This window comes from Harpia harpyja, chromosome 11 (assembly GCF_026419915.1).
Source record: "Harpia harpyja isolate bHarHar1 chromosome 11, bHarHar1 primary haplotype, whole genome shotgun sequence".
Classification (NCBI taxonomy): Eukaryota; Metazoa; Chordata; class Aves; order Accipitriformes; family Accipitridae; genus Harpia; species Harpia harpyja.
This window is the reverse complement of record NC_068950.1, coordinates 4,431,656-4,450,344: the sequence shown is the minus strand read 5'-3', so window position 1 is coordinate 4,450,344 and position 18,689 is coordinate 4,431,656. Positions and strand designations below refer to the sequence as shown.

The window sequence follows — 18,689 nt, the reverse complement described above, 5'->3', positions numbered from 1 at the left end:
GGAACTTGTGAAAAATTGCCTTGCAAGGCTAGATATGATGAAACCTTCATTTTTCAGACTCAGTTGAGAGAGGAGGGTAGGATTTTTCATCACCACATATTTTGAAATTGAATTTTGACTTGATTTTTCATACCGCTTTGTTCCCTGCACCTCCTACACCCATTTGCTCCAATATAAAGCGAGTGTGTAGTGCTGTTAAAACAAAGTGCCTTTGCAAACTGAGTAATAATTAGGACAATGGAGAATCGGGGCTGGGACATTCTCCATTAAATGGGCATGTGTTTTTCCACTAGAGGAAAAATAATTCCTAAGAAATTAAAGAATAATTTCAAATTCTTAGGAAGCTGGAGAAGCTGATGTGCAGGAAAGAGGATGGCTTTGACAAATGCATTATTCTTTGCAAACAGTCATCTTAGTTCTGCTGGAAATTAGATCGAAAAGGAGTATGTAGCTCCTGGGGCTGAACATCCCTGATGCAATCAAACAATCCCCTGATTCACCAGATACAATGGCAATTTTTTTCTACTAGTCATCTTTTTTTACCAGCTTTTAAATATCTCTTTTTGCCCCCACTTACTAGTTGTTTTTTAACCAGAGTTCTTCAAAAGTCCTAAGAGAAGTGAAGTGACAAGCAGTCACAGTGCCCAGGACTCATGGGAGCTATTCCCAGTGAAGATACTGACTCAGTTTGAACCCCCAGTTACCTTCCTGTGCCTCTGTTTATCCTTTGGTATTAATTCATGCTTCAGAAGTGACTTGATATCCTTGGGTGGAAGAAGATGCACCTTTCTATTAAGCTTCTACACCTTCACCAGCTGGAGCTCCTGGCTGGTGGCCCCTGCGCTTGCCGGCCAGGTGAGCCCTCAGACCTCAACCCTTGGCTGGAGAAGCTCTCTGAGGTGTTCCCTGGCTTCTCCCTTTCTAGCTGGGAAGAGCAGAGGGAAGGATCAGGGCATAGAAGCTATTTAAGGTATGTAAGATTAAAGGAGAGATAGGGTGAGTTTCTGAGCTCTGCCACCCAGCTGGGGAAGCAGTGTGGGGGGAAGACTGAGCCAAGCTCTGTTGGGTGGTGCCCGCATCCCAGACCTCTGGTAGTTTCTTCCTCCCAGATTCTCCTTTTTTTTTTTTTTTTTCACTGATTCCCTGTGGTTGTTATGGCTTCACCTGTTTTACCCCAACAACCCACAGTGAGTGACTTCAGGCCTGGATCTGGTGGTAGTTTCTGCTGCCTTAGGGGTGCCCCCAGCAGCCTGGCTGCTCAGATAGCAGGTTCACTGTCTTGCTGGCTCCTTCCCTGCCTGTTTTGGTTTTCTTTTCTCTTTTTTTTTTTTAATTTTCATTAATCAAGCACTTGTTACACAGGTTATGATCAGCACACCCTGTGAGGATGCCTTTCATTACACATCCTCCCTTCCCACATGCCCCCAGCTCATATCTGGTCTCACAGCCAGCACATGTCTGTGCTTGCTGCAGGAGAGCGAGCCAGGGTCTGCTCCCAGCAGCCAGCGTGCAAGGTCAGAGCCCATCGCTGATGCTCGCAGGAGCCCTGAGTGCATGGCGGGGTTTGCAGGGGCTGGTCAGGCTCCTGGGCCCTGCCTGCAGAAGCAGCTGCTCCAGTACCTCCAGTCTGGAGCAACAGCAGGGACACCAGAAAGGCTGTGCCTGCAGAGGATCTCCTCTGCATGGGTCCTCACCTTTGGAAAGGCACTGGTGTGCAAGGAGGTCACTAGCTGAGTGTCCTGGGAGGTCATGGTTCATTTTTCCCTGCTGGCTGTTGCTGCCCATGGAGAGCCTGGCTTAGAAAGAGCTGGGAGAGGCCGTGCCAGCAGCTCCAGGGTGGGTTATCAGCCCCTGGAAGGAGCGCACAGCGGTTTCTTCCTTCCTGGGATTATCTCAGCCCCTGAGGCATGGTGTCCGGCACCGTGCCCGGAGAACGGCAGCAGGTCTGGCAGTGTCCCGTTCCTTGCATCACTGTTGACTCCAGGGGGTGCAGGACGCTTTCCAGGTCCAAGGGAAATATTTCATAGGCAAGTTTCTGTGAGCATCTGTCACCCAATAGGATGGGGGCAGGCGGATTCTTTAAGGATCCTCAGCAGAACAATGACACAACAACGTTGTTATTACAATCAAAACTTTATTTTAACCTGGACCCTTTGCAGATCGGGTCATTTTAACATATTAACCACAACTTGAGCTCCAAGTACACATACAAAACTCACTCCATCCTGGGAGGGAGCAGCTGGCGGTGGAGGTGTCCGTGCCCCCCAGGGATCCTGGCCCTGCTGCCCAGCAGCAGCAGCTCCAGTCCAAGTCCCACCTGGGACTCACTGCCGCATGCTTTTATAGGCAGTGAGGTGTGTGCTTTTACATGTCCCTGTTCACAACGTGTCACCCTGATTGACCCAAGTGCCCAGGACCTCTTTAGAGGAGAAGTGGGAATGTGACCCACTTGCCCATGGCTGTCTTCCCCACAGGATGGTGCACTGGGGTTTGGGAGGGGGGGCCACTGGTCCCACCACCCCTGTGAACCCCGAGTACGCAGCGTGTGCAAATGGTGACAGAGTGACTCAGAGGAGAGGGTACCCAGGGAGAGGAGAATGCCCTCTGCAATGGAGAACTTGGCTCCAAGGCCAGCGCAGCTCTGAGTTCAGATTTCACAGGATCAAATCAGATCCCAGCCCTGAACTGGCTGCCATATCTGATGGAGGCTGGGGAGCGCTCTGGGAGGAGGAGACCTTGTGCTCAGGGTGTTTAAAGCTGTCTTTCCACAGTGGTGCTACAAAAGGGAGTGTGTGCCTTTTGGCACCCGACCGGAGGGGGTGGATGGTGCCTGGGGAGCCTGGTCGTCCTGGGGAGAGTGCAGCAGGACGTGCGGCGGAGGCGTATCGTCATCCATTCGCCATTGTGACAGCCCGCGGTAGGTGTACATGTGTGTGGTCGTGTTGGCATGGCCCTGCCTTGTCCTGGCTGTACGGCATCACTGTTCAGGTCAATGGGGAAGGCAGCAGCCAGGTGCCTGTGCAGCTCTGCACTCAGTTCCTGGGAAGATCTTGGCTCCTGCATGCAAATCCCATGTCCTGCTCTCACAGCAGCTAGGTGCTCTTGCTTTGGTGTTGGGTCTGCAGCCACAGACCCAAAGCCACTTGTACAACTCCGCTGTGCACTTGCAGCTGAGCGTGTGAAGTCAGCTGGGGCACTGCACTTCTGCAGCAGCCCCTCCAGGCGGGATCCATCCTTGCAGCAGAGCAGGGTTGCGAAAAGGCATGGTGCTCCTGCAAACTTGGGGCAGCCACCTGCCACAAACGTGGCTCGCTGCCCTAAGCTGGTTCTCCCATCTTGTTCCTGGTTTGGCAGGCCCACAATCGGAGGAAAGTACTGCCTGGGAGAGCGGAAACGGTACCGGTCCTGCAACACCGATGTGAGTACTGCCAGGCTCGGGGAGAGGAGCAGTGGTGGGCTAGCAGGGCTTTGCCAGTGGGGCAGGCAGCGCTGTGTCACAACAAGGAGGTGGGGATGAGCCCTCTCTGTATGGATGTGGGGCGTTATGTGCAGCTGTGGGACCCACAGGAGGAGGCGGCTGGGTAGGGGTGAGCCACACTGTGCCGGCAGCGATCCTGCGATGGGGAAAGCCAAACAGGACGATGCACGCCTGCACCGGCTGCAAGCTGGCTCAGAAGGCGGGTGGGCGGTACGTCCCTGCAGGGCTTCGGCATCAAGAAGGGGCCCGAAAAGATAACAGGGCAAAGGAGGAGAGATCAGAGGCTTCCAGCACTGACATGACAGCGATTGCCTCTCGCACACTGCAAGTGCAGGTCTGGTCAGGTGAGAGTGGCTCATGAAATGCGGTATAGCACCCTGCTTCCCAGGGTTAAACCTCAAGGGGAGCAGAGAAATAGCTGTGCTGCAGGGAAGATCAATGAAGCTTTGGACCTGGGAAATGGTAGCTTTAACATCCGCAGGCTGGTAGTGAGGAAAATAAATGGCTCCCCATTGCTTCCCCTGGGCTTTGCACCTAGCTTTTAAAGGACTGCTCACAAGAGCAAGTGTTGCATCTGCAGACAGACAAGCTGGGGCCCAAGGGCTCATGCCGTTCATCTTCAAATAGTGTTTAGCTTTGCAGAAAGGATGTTTCTGCCATACTGTAGCAGTGTCCAGTTGTCAGGGCTGGTGTCCATTTCCTTGAAGGGCTGGTGTTAGTTGCAGCTGGGAGCTCTGTAGCAGCTCCTGCCCTCCTAGCTGATAAGGCAGGCTGCTCCTGCCAACACACTGATTGCTGGCTGTGTGGCTGCAGGACTGCCCGCCGGGCTCCCAGGACTTCCGAGAGCTGCAGTGTGCCGAATTCGATAACGTCCCCTTCCGAGGGAAGTACTACACCTGGAAGACGTACCGTGGAGGTGAGTGCTGGGGCTGGGCTGAGCATCCCTTGGCTCAGGCAGAATTGGCTCAGGGCTGTGCATGGCTTTGCTGTCCCCCACTCTCTGCAAGGACAGGTCTCATGGTCTGGTGGGCAGTTAGTCACCACCTCCGCTAGCCCAGTTCCCGCAGGCTGCCCACTACGTGTTCCTGGGGCGTGCTGCCTCCCCCTTGCACGACTGCGGATCGATGTGCATCCCTCCAGGTGCCTGTCCCATGACCATCCTGCCATGCCCCCCATCCTGAGTCACTTACCCCTGTACTATTGCCCTTTAACTTCATTGCTCTGCCAGAAACAATCCCAGCAGCATTGGAGCTGTTAGCTTCTTTCCTCAAGTCTGTTTCCTTAACTGCTGAGGGAGCAAAGAGGAAGACAAGAAAAAGGAGTTGTTAGTGTCTGGTACCTGATGGGGAGAAAACAGGGCAGCCCTCTCTGCACAGGCAGGTAAAGCTTCCAGCTCCTGCACAGGCAGAAGGGATGCGAACTGATGGATCCTCCAAAGAGCAGTGCTCCCCTCTTCCCGAGGTCAGTCCTTCTGTGTCCTGCAGAAGTGTCTAGCGAGGAGAGGAGGCGGGAGGAGGCTTCTGTGGCAGAAATCTCTTAATAATGAGAAAGAACAGCGCGTCTCCTTCATGTAGTTAATGAACTTGACTGGGGAAATCCTTCACAGCTGTGTAAATAAGCACACCTCCCAGCGGGGCTCCTGCAGCTGGAGCAGATGTGCTGAGGCTGCAGGGGATGGATCAATAAAAATGTAATAAAATTGCAAAGCAGTAAGTCACACAAAGACCCCAATGGATGCCAAGGTGGAAGACAGCCCCGCAGGCTGGATCTGCCCTTGCTCAGACCTCTCTCTTCTCCAGGCATGGCCCAGTGGTTTGAGTCCAGGGGACGGTTGGCCAGTTGAACATCAGCCCTTGAATTGTAATCTGGCTCTGACATGGATTTTCGCTTTGGCTTTCAAAAAAAGCCCCTTCCTCTCCCTCTGCTTCAGCTTCCTCTTCCATAAAATAAGGTGATGAACAGGAGGCTGTGAGCGTTGGCATGATCGTGTCTTGAAGGGATCTGGGAGCAACCTGTCTCAGCTCTCCAGGTTGGCTGTGGGTAATGGTCACGAGGAGCCATGCTGTTTAGCAGTTATGTTTTGTTTATTCAGTGTCAAAGGGTATCACCATCTTCCTCTGAGGTGGCCCAGGTAGGGAAACTGAGGCACATTCACTTGAGTAGAGAGGTGCTGGAAGCTGCAGCTCCTCAGCCTGTTCTGGGAGCCAAGCCCCTGGCCAGCAGAGTGGCCATCTCCCAGCTCTCAAGAAATCATGTGTGCTGACACCCACCTGCCTGGGAGCTGTCAGCTGGGATTAGCAGAATCAACTCTTCATGGCATGGGCTGTCCACACTGGACCCTCAGATCAGTTGGGACTGTGGAGGTGCTAAGGTGTCATCACTGTTCCCCTCCACCTACAAAATTCTTTGCCCAAATCTGGATGCTCTGGTCAGGATTGGGGAGACCTGATTGCAGCTGTTCAAGACGTAAAGGGGGCTTATAAGAAAGATGGAGAGAGACATTTTACCAAGGCCTGTAGTGACAGGACAAGGGGCAACAGTCTTAAACAGAAAGAGGGTAGGTTTAGAGGGGGCATAAGGAAGAAATGGTGTATGATGAGGGTGGTGAGACACTGAAACAGGTTGCCCAGAAAAGTTGTGGGTGCCTCATCCCTGGAAGTTTTCAAGGTCAGATTGGACGGGGTTTGAGCAACCTGATCTAGTGGAAGATGTCCCTGCCCACGGCAAGGGGTGGGGGTTGGACTAGATGGTCTTTGAAGGTCCCTTCCAACCCAAACCTCTCTGTGATTCTATGACTATGACTTTACCAGCATGAGTACTTGCATCTTCACTTTCCTGCAGAATTTTGTGATACTTGGTGTCAGAGGTACATGTGTGGGGGAGGCAGGGAGCGTCCCTTGCACCTCCACCCTCTCCATGTCATAGATCAGACCCCCAGGGAACAGCCCCCTCTTGTCTTGCCCTTGCCGCGTGTTTTGCTCTCAGGACCCATGTTTTCTCCCTGCAGCCCCTGTGCTAGAAGGCATCCCTACCCCAGCATCGGGGAGGCAATGAGGGCTGGCTATCATCTCCCTCAGTCCCTCCTGGGCTCTTCCAGTGGTGCCCAGATTGCTCTGGAGTGGCGCACATCAGTCCCTCCCTCCCTACTGGCACAAGCAGCCCCCAGGATCCATCCCTGTTGGCAGCCTCGTCCCCGGGCATTCCGCCCTCCAGCTGGTAGCATACCTGCTCTTCAGGTTGCTTTTGGGCACGTGTCCCTGCTTCGGGAGCCATTCACCACCCTGGCCCTCTGCTGAGCCTCTTTCCCTGCTCAGTTCAGCTGCTGCCTTTGGCACTGCACAATTGAGCCACCCCCTTGCCGAAAGATGCGGTGGTGCAGGGGTGCTTGTGCCATTTGCCCATCAGGCACTGGCCCCACGTCGGTTCAGGGAAGTGTCCTAGGCACGAAGCACCCCCACCCTGAAGACAAAGAGTACCCTGCTGGCTTGGATGGGGGAGGACACCGATCCCGCAGGGATTTTGGGAAGGGAAGGAGCCACCCACTGAAAGCCTGACGCCAGCCACCGGGTCACTGGCAAGTTGAGGTTGGGTTTTGCACAGGGCTGGTACAGCGTGTTTTCCTGGAGGTGATTTATAACAGTCCTGGAGCCCAGACCCCGGGATCGCAAGACACAGCCCCAGCAAGAAGCGCTGAGCTCAGCCTTTCAGAGCTCAACAGTCAGCAGATACCTCGTGGAACGCGGCTTTAATTGTTTGTTTATTTTGCTTTATTCGCTTAGTTATTCATTTTGCTCTTGGCGGATGCAAGAGCCAAGGGAGAGTGGAGCAGCTCACGGGGCTGGGAGAGAGATGGGGAGGAGCAGGGGCTTACAGAAAACAGGAGATTGCTCATCATAAATTGTAATGCGCTTTAATTCCTCTATGGGACAGGGCAGGCAGGAGGAGCAAAACATCCTCTGAGGCACTGCGTAGCCAACTGAAAATATTCTATTCTATTCTATTTTAATAGCTATATTAAAGATTAAAAGCAGTACCTTGGACTACTCAGCCCAAAGCGAAGGGTGGGCAGCTCTCTGTGGGCCCATGCATGACATGGGGGGTTTGCCTCTGGGAGCAGGGGACTGGGGACCTGCACAGTGTTTATGTCAGGCCCTGTGCTCTATAGGGTTGTATGGTCTTGTCTGCTGCTTGTTTCCCAGTCAATTAATAGTAACATTCACTAAGCAGTGGGCAGGCTAAGGGGGTCCCACTCTTTCTGTGGAAGTGGGCTCTTCTCCCATGGTGGTGGACCCACCTTGCACAGGTGACAACAGGCACTGTAGAGCCTCTCCTGCCTCTTTCCTGCCAAATGCCCCATGGGGCTTGCGCTGAGGATCCCACTTGTGCCCTGTGGATGTGGGTATCACTGGGCAGCAGTGAGCTGGCCTGGGAGGACGTAGAGCACTGCCTTGCTCGGCCAGACCTAACGCTTCCACCCCAAAAAGTGCAGCTCCCACCAGATAGTTCACGTGCTGGGAGAGGAGGGTCTGGATCCTGGCTGCTGTTGAAAATACAGTCCTTAATTCCCATCTCCAGGAATGTCAAGGCGTGTCGTGCTGTTTCAAAGGATCTTTCTGGGGTCTGAAATTCACCCTGTTTGCTGTGGTCAGTGTTGCTGTTGTGGGGACACGGAGTTGTCACTGGTCTAGGGCTTTAGAAAGTTGCCTTTTTAAGGAACCACCTTAACAAGGACAAGGTGATGCCCAGACCATCTGAGTACCTCTTGGCCAGCTGAGCACCAAGGAAACTGCAGTTCCCAACAGACACTGGGCAGTGATTCCAGCCCCCCTTTCCTCTGATCAGTGGGAGGGTGACCTGGCTGCCAAAGGCAAATCCTGCCTGGAAATTGTCACCAGGGAAGGTGTGTTGGAGACTGGTCCTGAGCTCAGGTGGCCCAGCTGGCTCGCTGGAGCAGTTGCAGTCAGGATGCAGCTACCAATGCAAGGTTGTCCTTCTCTCTCCCTCTCCTCCTTCATTCTCCCTCTCCCCATTTCTGTTCCATAGGACTTTTTCTTTTAAGGGCAGAAATTCTCCATCTGCAAGCCTTTCCTAAGTGGCCGGATGAGGAGAGCCAGTAGGGATTTGTCCGACGTGGAGCAGCAGCTGTGTGGCAGCATGACCACAGGACCCCAAGTCCCAGCTTTATGCATGGACCCTCAAGTCCAGCACCCGCTGTCAGCTCTTGCAGGCAGGAAGGTGATGGGTGCTGAGTTCCCCCTGCTCAGCAGTTGCTACCCAGGCTCCCTCTGTGCACATGAGATGCTTGGAGCCACCGGGATACAGGGCCTGCATCAGCAGTGATGGGTCTTTGCCAGTGACAGGCTGGAACTGGGGCAACTGTCCCAGCATTGAGGGCTTGCTCTCTTCCACACGCTTTCCTCCATCTCTGCTATCTCACCTCAAAAGAAGGTTAAATTGTTAGGGATTTAAGTGTGCATGCACATATGTGCACACACATGGATCCTCCTGAGCTCCAGCAAGGGGAGGGCAATGAGGAAACCCCTGTGGACACCCCTCGCTCTGCAATGAGCTGAGTTCATGCTCTCACACCATTTTTGCAGCCCAGTAACAAAGTCAGGCACTTAAGGCAAAGGAAGAAATATGGCCTCATACCGCCAATCCCCAATCTTCTATTTTCTCTCTTTTCTTTCTTTTTTTTTTATTTTTCCTCTGACTTGTTATATTTTTTTATTCCAGTTTTCCCTGCGGGCTCCTCTTTCAAGGCTGTGATGATTACACTCAGGGCTGCTTGCTGCTGGAGGAGGCTGGGCATAGGGCAGCAGCGGTGAGGAGTTATGATAGAAAGTAGGATCGTGCAGCTGATTGGGAGCTACTAAAATGGAACCAGGGCTGGCAGAGAGGCAGAAACAGGCTGTGGCAGGGATTGGCTGCCCACCAGGGAACTGCAGCAAGGTGTCTGCAGTGGGTCTTGCTTTTCCTTGTAGCTGGAGACAAGGAAGGGAATAGGGAGTGCGTGTGAATAGCTTAGCAAACCCGTCTGAGAACTCTGAAACAAAAGCCCAAGTTTCTGGCTGTTTCTCAACTCTGCTTCATTGCATAGTCTGCCCTGCACTCCAGTGATGGCAGGATTGAGCGCGGCCTTAGAGCTGCATGTGAGCAGGGATGAAGGGTCCCACGCAGCCGACGGAGCACACGGCTGGGCTGCCAGGAGCGAGGCCACCAGCAGGAGAGATGCTCCCAAGCCAGCAAGCACTGGCTAAATCACAGATACATCTCGGGAAGGGCCAGCACAAGCCCCTCTCCCAGGCTGGTGGGACAGTTTAATGCGTGGGGTGTGCAGTTGCTGGTGGGACTCGGTGGCACTCTCTCTCCAAGCTGGAAGATTCTGCAGCCAGCATAGGTCCCTCGTGACTCATGTTTTCTTGCCGTGCTGGTGATGTTTTGCACCTGAGGTCTGGCTGGACAGACCAGGGGCTCAGGCATGCTGTGGTTAGATGGCTGTGAGTTTTCGGGGTCATGCCTGCGCTGTCACCCTCGGTGGCCCTGGAGCTCCCTCGCCAGGCAGGAGAGAGCCCGAGGTGCTGCAGAAAGGGTTGGCTCTCCAGGGGGAGGGTTGATCGAGCACCTTCTCTAGGGGCTTGTCCAGGCATCCTGCTCGACAGCATGCCTCCAAGCTGCTGAATTCCCCTCTCATGTCTCCTCCTGTTCCTCCCTCTCCTGGCTTTGCTCTTTCTTCCCCCCAGCTGTGTTCGGGTGCTCCGAGGCACAGCTGGGCCACCCCTCCCCTCCATCTGCCCATTTGATGTGCTGTATCAAGTTGCAAGTTTTGCAGATTTCAGTTGCTCCCGACCTAGGTGCTTCCCACCTCTGGCACATGGCTCACAACTGTTGCCGGTGCCTGCAGGAGTGAACTGCCACAGCTCAGGCATGCATCTTTCTGCCAGGGTCATGCAGGCTGTTGGGTCTCCTTGGGATGCTCAGTAGACGCAGCAAATGCCACAATCTGCACCAGCATTTGATAAAATCCAATGACAGGAGGCAGGAAACTGCTCTGCTCAGGTGTCTCCTTCCATAACCAGTCCCACATCCTGTTCCCAGGCACCATAAGCCAATATACAGATATCCAGTCTCTCTTCCTTAGACGGTGCTTTGGCAAGGGGTGTTGGGAAGCTGGTAGTTTAGCTATAGCTTGAGCATCCTTCCCCTTTGGCCTCACGCTGCTGTCATCGTCTTTGCTGTGAAGGACTCAGTATCCACCAGCCTTGAACAGAAAGAAAGGGTTGCTCTGGCCTAGTAACTGGTCTAGGAGCTGAAAAACTTTGGACAAGTTGCTTAAGAGCTGCTGCCTCAGTTTCCCTGTCTGTAAAATGGGCACAAGGGTGTCGACAGCCCTTGTAAAGTGCCAGGAGACCCAGGAGTGACCGACACCAGGTAAGACCAAGTCAGTTTGTTTCCTTCCCCGTCACATACAGCCCATGTTTCCCAGGCTGTGCAGAAGGCACAATGTCTTACTGTGTGTCGGTGTCCAGTTCAAGGGTCTTGACTCAGTGCTGATCAATAAGGAAGGTGCCTGGGTCCCTCTGCCTGGCAGGGACAGACAGGGACATTCTCCTGAGCATCTGGAGCTGTGCAGTGGGCCAGGCACAGGACGGAGGCATGGGGAGGCTGAGGGTAAGGCAGCTGTTATCCAGGTCTGGCTCTCCACATCTTTCCTCTCTCTCCTTGGCGGCATCATTTGAACCTCTGCTTCTTTCCCAGGGGGTGTGAAAGCCTGTTCCCTCAACTGCCTGGCCGAGGGCTTCAACTTCTACACAGAACGAGCTGCAGCCGTGGTGGACGGGACACCGTGCCGGCAGGACTCCAACGATATCTGCGTCAACGGGGAGTGCAAGGTGCTGCCGGGGTCTAGGACAGACTCGGGATGGGAAAGCAAGGGCAGGCCCTTGGGCAGGGGAGTGCTGCCCTCCACCCGCCCACACAGACACAGGCATCCTTCTGCCTGGGCTCCTGGTTGACCTGTGGGAGCAGGAGCACATCCACCTCTGGACTTTTGCCTCTCCGCTCTCCATGCACCGGTTGCCACATTGGCCTGCGTTAGCAATGCGTCTCTGCATTTACAGCCTATGTAGCCCCAGGCACTTGATACTTCCCTTGAAATGGGATCTGGAGGGCTATAAAAGTTTAATTATAAGAAAGCGCTGTGGGAGTGGCAAATGTCCCCCAGCAGGCAGGAAGACAGGCTCCCTCTCTGTCTCTGTCTGTCTCCCTTCCTGTGTCTCTGGGATCTTTTTTTCTCTATGGGGCTGAACATACTGTGGAACAAAGGCAGAGATTGCACCATAGGCAGCTACAGCTGTGCTGGTAACCCACTTGCTAGCCCACGTACTGTGGCAGCAGGGCAGAGCCAGAGGCTTCACATGGGCTCTCTACCGCGATGCTGGTGCTGCAGAGACACAGCTCTCCTTGGGCTGCTGCAGCTCCACCAGCTCAGTGCAGGCACCCTGATCTCTGCCTTACAGTCACAGGATTTCTGCGTTCACCCCCCCCCAGCCCTGGAGAGAGACATCCCAGGGCTGTCCCTGGAGAGGAGTGGCAGAAAGATGGGGCTGGGCAGAGGCGATGTTGCTGAGCGCTGCCTGCTGTACGGTGCAATGGAGGGGAGTGAGGTGGAGCCCAGGGATGGGCTCCCTGGGATGCTGCAGGTCAGGTGTGGGAAGGACAAGGCCCCACCAGGACGGCTAATTCCCTGCTGCTCCTTCCTCCAGCATGTGGGCTGTGACCGTGTCCTGGGCTCTGACTCAAAGGAGGACAAGTGTCGCGTGTGTGGGGGAGACGGCAGCTCCTGTGAGACCGTTGAGGGCGTCTTCAACCAGTCTCTGCCGGAGGGAGGTAGGGAGCAAGCGGCCTGGCCAGCGCAGCCAGCGTCACCCACCCTCAAGTCCCTCCTCAATTTCACCTCCTCCTGGGGATGTGCAGGACAGGCAGGGACATATCCCGGAGAAACACCCCAGAGGGTAGGACCAGGCTGCAAGCAGGGAGCAAATCACTCCTGTTCACCAACCAAGCTGTGCCCCAGCCACCCCTGGCACCCAAGTCCCTGGCACAGAGCACCAAGCTCCTTCCCTCCTCCGCAGCTTATGCTGCCCTCAAGCCAGGCTGTGGAGATGCCCATGGAGATCCCAGCTCCACAGCACCTCCCCAGCATGGCTGGTCCGATCACGAAAGCCTGCACTGCAAAGCAAGCAAGCCACTGTCCTGGCGGGCCATAGTGCTTTTTCCGTTTAATTGCGGTGGGTGGCTGCACGAACACCTCTGCACTGCCAGCATCTCATTTAGTGTTTAACCCATGGGTAACAGGGTGGCACACACTCCCATCCAGCCCAGGGCAGGGTTGGCTCCGGGCTCGGAGGCTGAGCATCACTGCTCACCAGCCCCGGGTTGTCTCACAGGTTACGAGGAGGTGATCCAGATTCCCAAGGGCTCCGTCCACATCGACATCCGGGAGCTGAACCTCTCCATCAACTACCTAGGTGAGATGGGGCTGGGGGATACTGAAATCCCAGCCAGACACCCCTTGGTCTGCCATTTCCCTGCAGTTAATTGGGCGTGGGAAAGGCCCAGCAAGGAGAACCTCTCACTGCAGCAGAGGATGGGGTTGGGGGTCCCAGCTTGGGGTTGGGGGCAGAGGAAGGCAGCGGGCCTGCTGACAGGGCAGCGTGTCCCAGGCTAGCGTGGGTCCGCAGTAACAGTAACAGTGTGGCCCGCACAGCCCCTGTCTCGCTGCAGCGCTGCCTCTGTCCTGCGCTCACTCTTCAGCAGTGTAACCCTGAGCAAACCCCACACCCCGCCGTTCCTGGCGCTGTCTGTGGCTCCTTGGCATTCCCCCCTCCGCCAGCATGTTGGGCTGGGAATTAAAAATAGACCTGCTCACATTTTCCTTGGGCTTAATTTTCCAGCCAGACTCTAGCTCATTTTTACAATGGGCTTTTTTCTTTCCCCTGTCCTCCAAGCCATCGACAGTGATCATGGGGGGGGTGCTCACTGCTGGCTTGCTGCTGGGTGCCTCTGCAGTGGCTCTGCAGGAGCTGGAGCCTGCCTGGATGCTGGCACTGGTGGGAGATCACAACGGGGCTCTCCTGACAGCATCCCTCCAGGCCAGCTCTCTTTGCTGGGTTCGGAGATGCCGACATCCCTCCCTACCCGGCCCACATATACCGGGGACTCCTCGTGTCCATCCAGACTGGATTTCTGTGCACTGGAGGCACAGCCCAAGTTCATATCACTATTGATTGCTGCCACCAGTCTCTCCCACTCCAGCATCTGTCCGTGCACCCCAGTGGGAGCAGAGGGAGCATCCTCATCGGTACAAAGCATCCTCCCTGCCCCAGACCATCATGGCAATGAGGTCGTTGCCAGCAGCGAGGGCAGGAGCGACGCAGAGCTGGGCGCCAGCGCGGTGTTGGTGGCAGAGAGCAACCAGGGAGAGCGTGGGAATGCGAGTGGGGACGAGCAAGCGAGCCGATCCCCCTCTAGCGACTCGCTTGGGCAACCACAGCCAGGCTCCTGGGGACCAGCCTCCTCCAGTAGCCCCAGCTGCCAAGACCCAGTTTGCGCAGCTGGATTTGAGCGTGGCTTCATGGCCACAGCATGTCACACTGCCAGTTGTCCCCATCACCACCCCGGGTAGCTGGCTGAGCTCCCCACAGTATCACCCTTCACCAGTGAGGTGGCGGGCAGGCTGAGACAAGATGATGGGTCCCACCTCTGCTAGTGATTTTCTGTGTGACCCTGACCCACGCACCTACTTTATTTGCCCTGCCTATTCCATCCCTGTAAAATGAGGCTGATGATATTTACCCTCCGTTGTAGCAGTGCTCTGAGCCTGGCAGATGAGAAGCGCCTGGCCGAAGCTGGATACAGGTGCATTCAGCCTTTCTGCTAATCCTTGCTCCCCTGTCCTCACAGCACTGAGAGGGGAGAGCGGCGAGTATTACATCAATGGGAAGCTCTCCATCGACCCACCGCGGCGCTTTGACATTGCAGGCACAACATTCCACTACAGGAGATCCCCAGAGGAGCCTGAGTCCCTGGAAGCCTTGGGACCCACCAACATCACCCTCTTTGTCATGGTTGGTAACATGGTTCCTTCATACCTCCACCTGGTATGGGCCCGGTCTAGACTAAAGAGACCTTGCTGTGACTAGATGGGAATTGGAGCTAATCAGTCCCTGTCCTTGCTGTCTGGAGTAAAGGGGCAGGGGTAAATTGGGCTAAATTCTCAGGTCTCCCTCCCTAATCTGCCAGGCTTTGGAATGATTCAATCTTTAAGTGCACGGGAGCTTCTTCTCTGATCATGTCACCTTCATGGCTGCACTACTGTCATCACTGGTGGCTGCCATGTCAATGCTGGAAGGGACTGGAAAGGGAAGCGGGGCGGGAGATTTCAGCTGCCCTGGGTTTTAGAGAGTGCCCTGAGGTTGTGGGATGCCATCTGGACAGTCACAACCATGCTGGACTTCAGTGGCACTGATGCCTTGGTGGTGCCTTTCTTTACAGGTCCTTGTGCGGACAGAGCTGCAGGGGATCCGGTACAAGTTCAATGCACCCATTGGCAGGGATGCCTCGAACCAGTATTCCTGGCACTACACCCCGTGGACCAAATGCTCAGTGCTGTGTGCAGGGGGTGAGGTTTGACCCCATGTCGGCTGGGGGGAACACGTGTGTCTGCCCTCCTGTGACTCCCATGCACACTGTCTGGGCCACATGAGGCAGCGCACAGATGTTAGCATCTGCTTTGCTCTGAAGAAGCTCTCAAGTTTCTACATATTCCCACCCTGCACTCAGCCACATGCAAGCTGGTGTCAGTTAGCATGATCTTGTGGGCAGAGTGTCAGGGCAAACAACCTGGATGCCATTCTTTGGCTGGACCGCAGGTGTAGGTGGTAGAAGTGATGGAAGGTGGCATGGTATGCTTGGAATTCATTTACTTGTGCAATGCATAACAGGTTAGCTGGTCACAACAGCCCCTCTGGCCTTCAGATCTACATGTCTGTGAACTATACCACCACTGATGCTTTCCTGAATCCCTTGGGCTAGTTCTTGTGGGGATTGACACAAAGGTTTGCACCATGTCTCGTGGCTCTGGAGAACGTGGCTGTGAGTGACTGAGCTGGTATTCAGGAGAAAGAGGCACTTTCAAAAGCAAGGCTTAATAATGTTCCCTGTTTAAAGCTAAGGGCCCTGGCCCGGTTTTGTGTGCTAGGCCTCGACAAAGGGTTGCCACCTCTTGTTCCAGCTAGTTCCCCAGTACTGCCCAGAAAGTGTCACAAGACCAAGGTTAGAACAGGTTTATCTGAGGATGAGGTCCTTGGGACACTTTGATCTTCCATCCTCTGCAAACTCTACCAGGTCTTGCCCTGGCTGGTGAGCCTTCACTCCATTTTTTTCTGGAGATGTTAGAGGCAAAGGAGGCCTTGGTTATTAATAAAGCAGCAGATTCAGGCTTGATGAAGTGCAGTGACAAGTGGCTGCCCCATCACATTGCCCACGCAGGAGCAGAGCTGTGGGGCTTGTACCTGCAGCCTGGCTCAGCGCTAGCCTCAGGGTGCTCCTCTCTTTCTCCCTTGCCTCTTTTTCTTGGCAGGCAGCCAGATCCAATCTGTGGTATGCAAGAAACTTTCCGATGGCTCAACTGTCTTCAACCATTTCTGTAGCCCTGAAACTAAAATGCCAGAGCGGCAGAGGCCGTGCAATACCGAACCGTGCCCCCCGGCGTGAGTACCATAGCTTGGAGCAGATCGAGGGAGTGTGGGTGGAAAAGCCAGGGTGGAGGAGGGTGAAATTGCCCCCTCTCTACCATTCTCAAGTCAGAGTCCCCTGCCACAGTACCCAGGGGTAACACTACCTGGCTGGAGCAGCTCTGCTGCGGAGGGGGGACAGCTTTCTCCTCTGTGCCCCATCATGAGCACAATACAGCGCACAACCTGCACAGCCCAAGTGCATTGCTGTGGGGAAGGGGCAGTGGTGATGCAGAGAGCAGAAACCTGTCTCCACCACAGTGCTCTGTGCACGAGGCTACACCGTGCCTTGCTCAGTGAGAGATGTGCCAAGAACACGGTGTGTTGGCTGAGGATGGTCTCTGTAGCGTGGCCTCCTCCCTGCGCTACTGAGCTACTTGCAGAAAGGAGCCCTCCCCATCTGGTCCTTTGGTGCTGAGCACATACTCGGTGCGGTTCCTCAGAAATTGTCCCAGCTCCTCCCTGGCTGGCCCTTGCCCCTCTCTTGAAGGGGAAAGGGAGATGTGGAGGAACTCTGTGATTCAACCAGAGCTGCCTGGGAGGCTGTGGCCAGAGTAGGAACAGAGCTGTGTACAGGAGTATGGGGACAAGCATGGACCTCTGTGCCCCTCACAACTTTGCTGTTTCACCTGTCTCCAGCTGGGTGATTGGGAACTGGTCTGAATGCAGCCGAAGTTGCAATGAAGGCGTCCGCACACGCAGTGTCTTCTGCAAGCGTAAAATCTCTGCCACTGAGGAGAAGACCTTGGATGATGCTTCTTGCACCCATCCACGGCCAAAGATGCTTGAGCCTTGCAATAACCAGACATGTCCTCCAGAGTGGGTCGCCCTGGACTGGTCTGAGGTAAGTGCTTAACATCGGCCCTCACCTCTCTGATAGCACTGGTCCTTAGGGGGACAGAGTCAATCGCTAGGCCAGAGCATTAGCGATGGCTGCATGGAGGGCATAATGTGGGAAACGGTCTTGAAGCTCAGGAGACAGGCAAGGTGGGAGCACTGGTGGGGAGAGCCAGTGCTGCCTCTCTCTGCTCTTTGCCATACATCCTGACCACGTGTCCTCTCTTTGCAGTGCACCCCAAGCTGCGGGCCAGGTTTCCGCCACCGCATCGTCCTCTGCAAGAGTGGTGACCACAGTGCAACTCTGCCCACCTCCCAGTGCTATGAAGGCTCCAAGCCGCCGACCAGCATGAGGTGCAACCTGCGGCGCTGCCCACCGCCGCGCTGGGTGACTGGCGAGTGGGGAGAGGTAGGGACAATCCTTCCCATGAGGTTTTTGAAGAAGACTCTGCCTCCCCAGCCCCTCAAATCCTAGTCACACAGGGCTTTTACCTGCCAGCAGAACCCAATGTGGCCACCACAACTATCTGGGGGGCAGCAGGACTCTGCGGCAGTTCTTTGCCCTCCATTAGCTCAGGAGGCCATTGCGGTGGTGGCCCAAGTGCACAGCTGGTTCAGGGAGTCTCCTGGGCCTAGCAGGGCCCCACAGAAGTTGTTGGAGGGCCCCCACGGGGATCTGGGGGGCAGCAGGGCAGTGAGGACAGGGAGCAGTGCAGAGCAGTGGGAGCGATGGGCTGCAAAGGTGGGCTGGGCTGGCTGCAAGCGGGGCAGCTGCTGGTCCACCTGCCACAGCCCAGCCTGGTGCCTACAGCGGGGCGATGCTGACAGTCCTCCCTTCCCTCTAACACCCCTCAAGCTGCAGGGTGACATCGGGGTGCAGGAGGCCTGGGAAAGGCCGGTGATTTAGGGCTGGATGGAGAGACCCTCGCTGAGTCCTGGAGGTTCGAAGCAAGCTTTTCAGGAAGTGGGGCCTCCCACTCAGCCGTACCAGCGAGGTCCCTGCAGCTGCTGGTGAGGGAAGGGACAACTGCATCCAGCACCCTTTGCACCTCCTAAGACCTGGCTGTGCCCTCTCCCCCCACGTTATTAAAGCCATGGCAGCCACCACAGCTCCGTGCTGTGCTGTTTCCCGGCAGTGCTCTGCGCAGTGTGGCCTTGGCCAGCAAAGAAGATCCGTCCAGTGCCTGGCTCACACCGGGCAGCCGTCCAGCGACTGTGTAGAGACCCTGCAGCCACCCGGCATGCAGCAGTGCGAGACCAAGTGCGAATCGGGACCTACGGACAACCCTGAAGGTATGAGGGAGACAGGGGGACTGGGGAGGGAAATGCAGAGCACTGCCAGCCTCGGGGGGCTATGTGGTACAGGGACACTGGAGCCAGCACAGCCCAAGTTGGGGTCTAGGTGCTGTGGGGTGAGGCTCTCATGGGGAGACCTGGTGCTGTCCCCTCTGGTCCCAGGCCAAACTGGCATGCCGTGACGCTGATAAAATGAAGTAACTGCACCTTGGCAAAGAGAGGCTTTCAGTAGTGAGGTTCTCAGTAGCTTCTTCAACACGGCTGCCTCTTCCTGGCGAAAA

General features: G+C 55.4%; 1 protein-coding gene across 2 annotated transcripts in view; it reads left to right on the top strand.

Annotated features, from left to right (window-relative positions):
• ADAMTS10 (ADAM metallopeptidase with thrombospondin type 1 motif 10) overlaps window positions 1-18,689 on the top strand; it is a 59,395-nt gene that overhangs the window by 38,677 nt on the left and 2,029 nt on the right. Inside the window, exons 13-24 of one of the 2 annotated variants that reach the window (XM_052801656.1) lie at window positions 2,772-2,917; window positions 3,355-3,418; window positions 4,292-4,394; window positions 11,237-11,370; window positions 12,244-12,367; window positions 12,928-13,008; window positions 14,444-14,607; window positions 15,035-15,161; window positions 16,122-16,251; window positions 16,915-17,119; window positions 17,345-17,521; window positions 18,249-18,405. In XM_052801656.1, the coding sequence (XP_052657616.1) occupies window positions 2,772-2,917; window positions 3,355-3,418; window positions 4,292-4,394; window positions 11,237-11,370; window positions 12,244-12,367; window positions 12,928-13,008; window positions 14,444-14,607; window positions 15,035-15,161; window positions 16,122-16,251; window positions 16,915-17,119; window positions 17,345-17,521; window positions 18,249-18,405 (1,612 nt within the window). The remainder of the gene's footprint in view (window positions 1-2,771; window positions 2,918-3,354; window positions 3,419-4,291; window positions 4,395-11,236; window positions 11,371-12,243; window positions 12,368-12,927; window positions 13,009-14,443; window positions 14,608-15,034; window positions 15,162-16,121; window positions 16,252-16,914; window positions 17,120-17,344; window positions 17,522-18,248; window positions 18,406-18,689) is intronic. The other variant, XM_052801657.1, reaches the window with a different exon arrangement.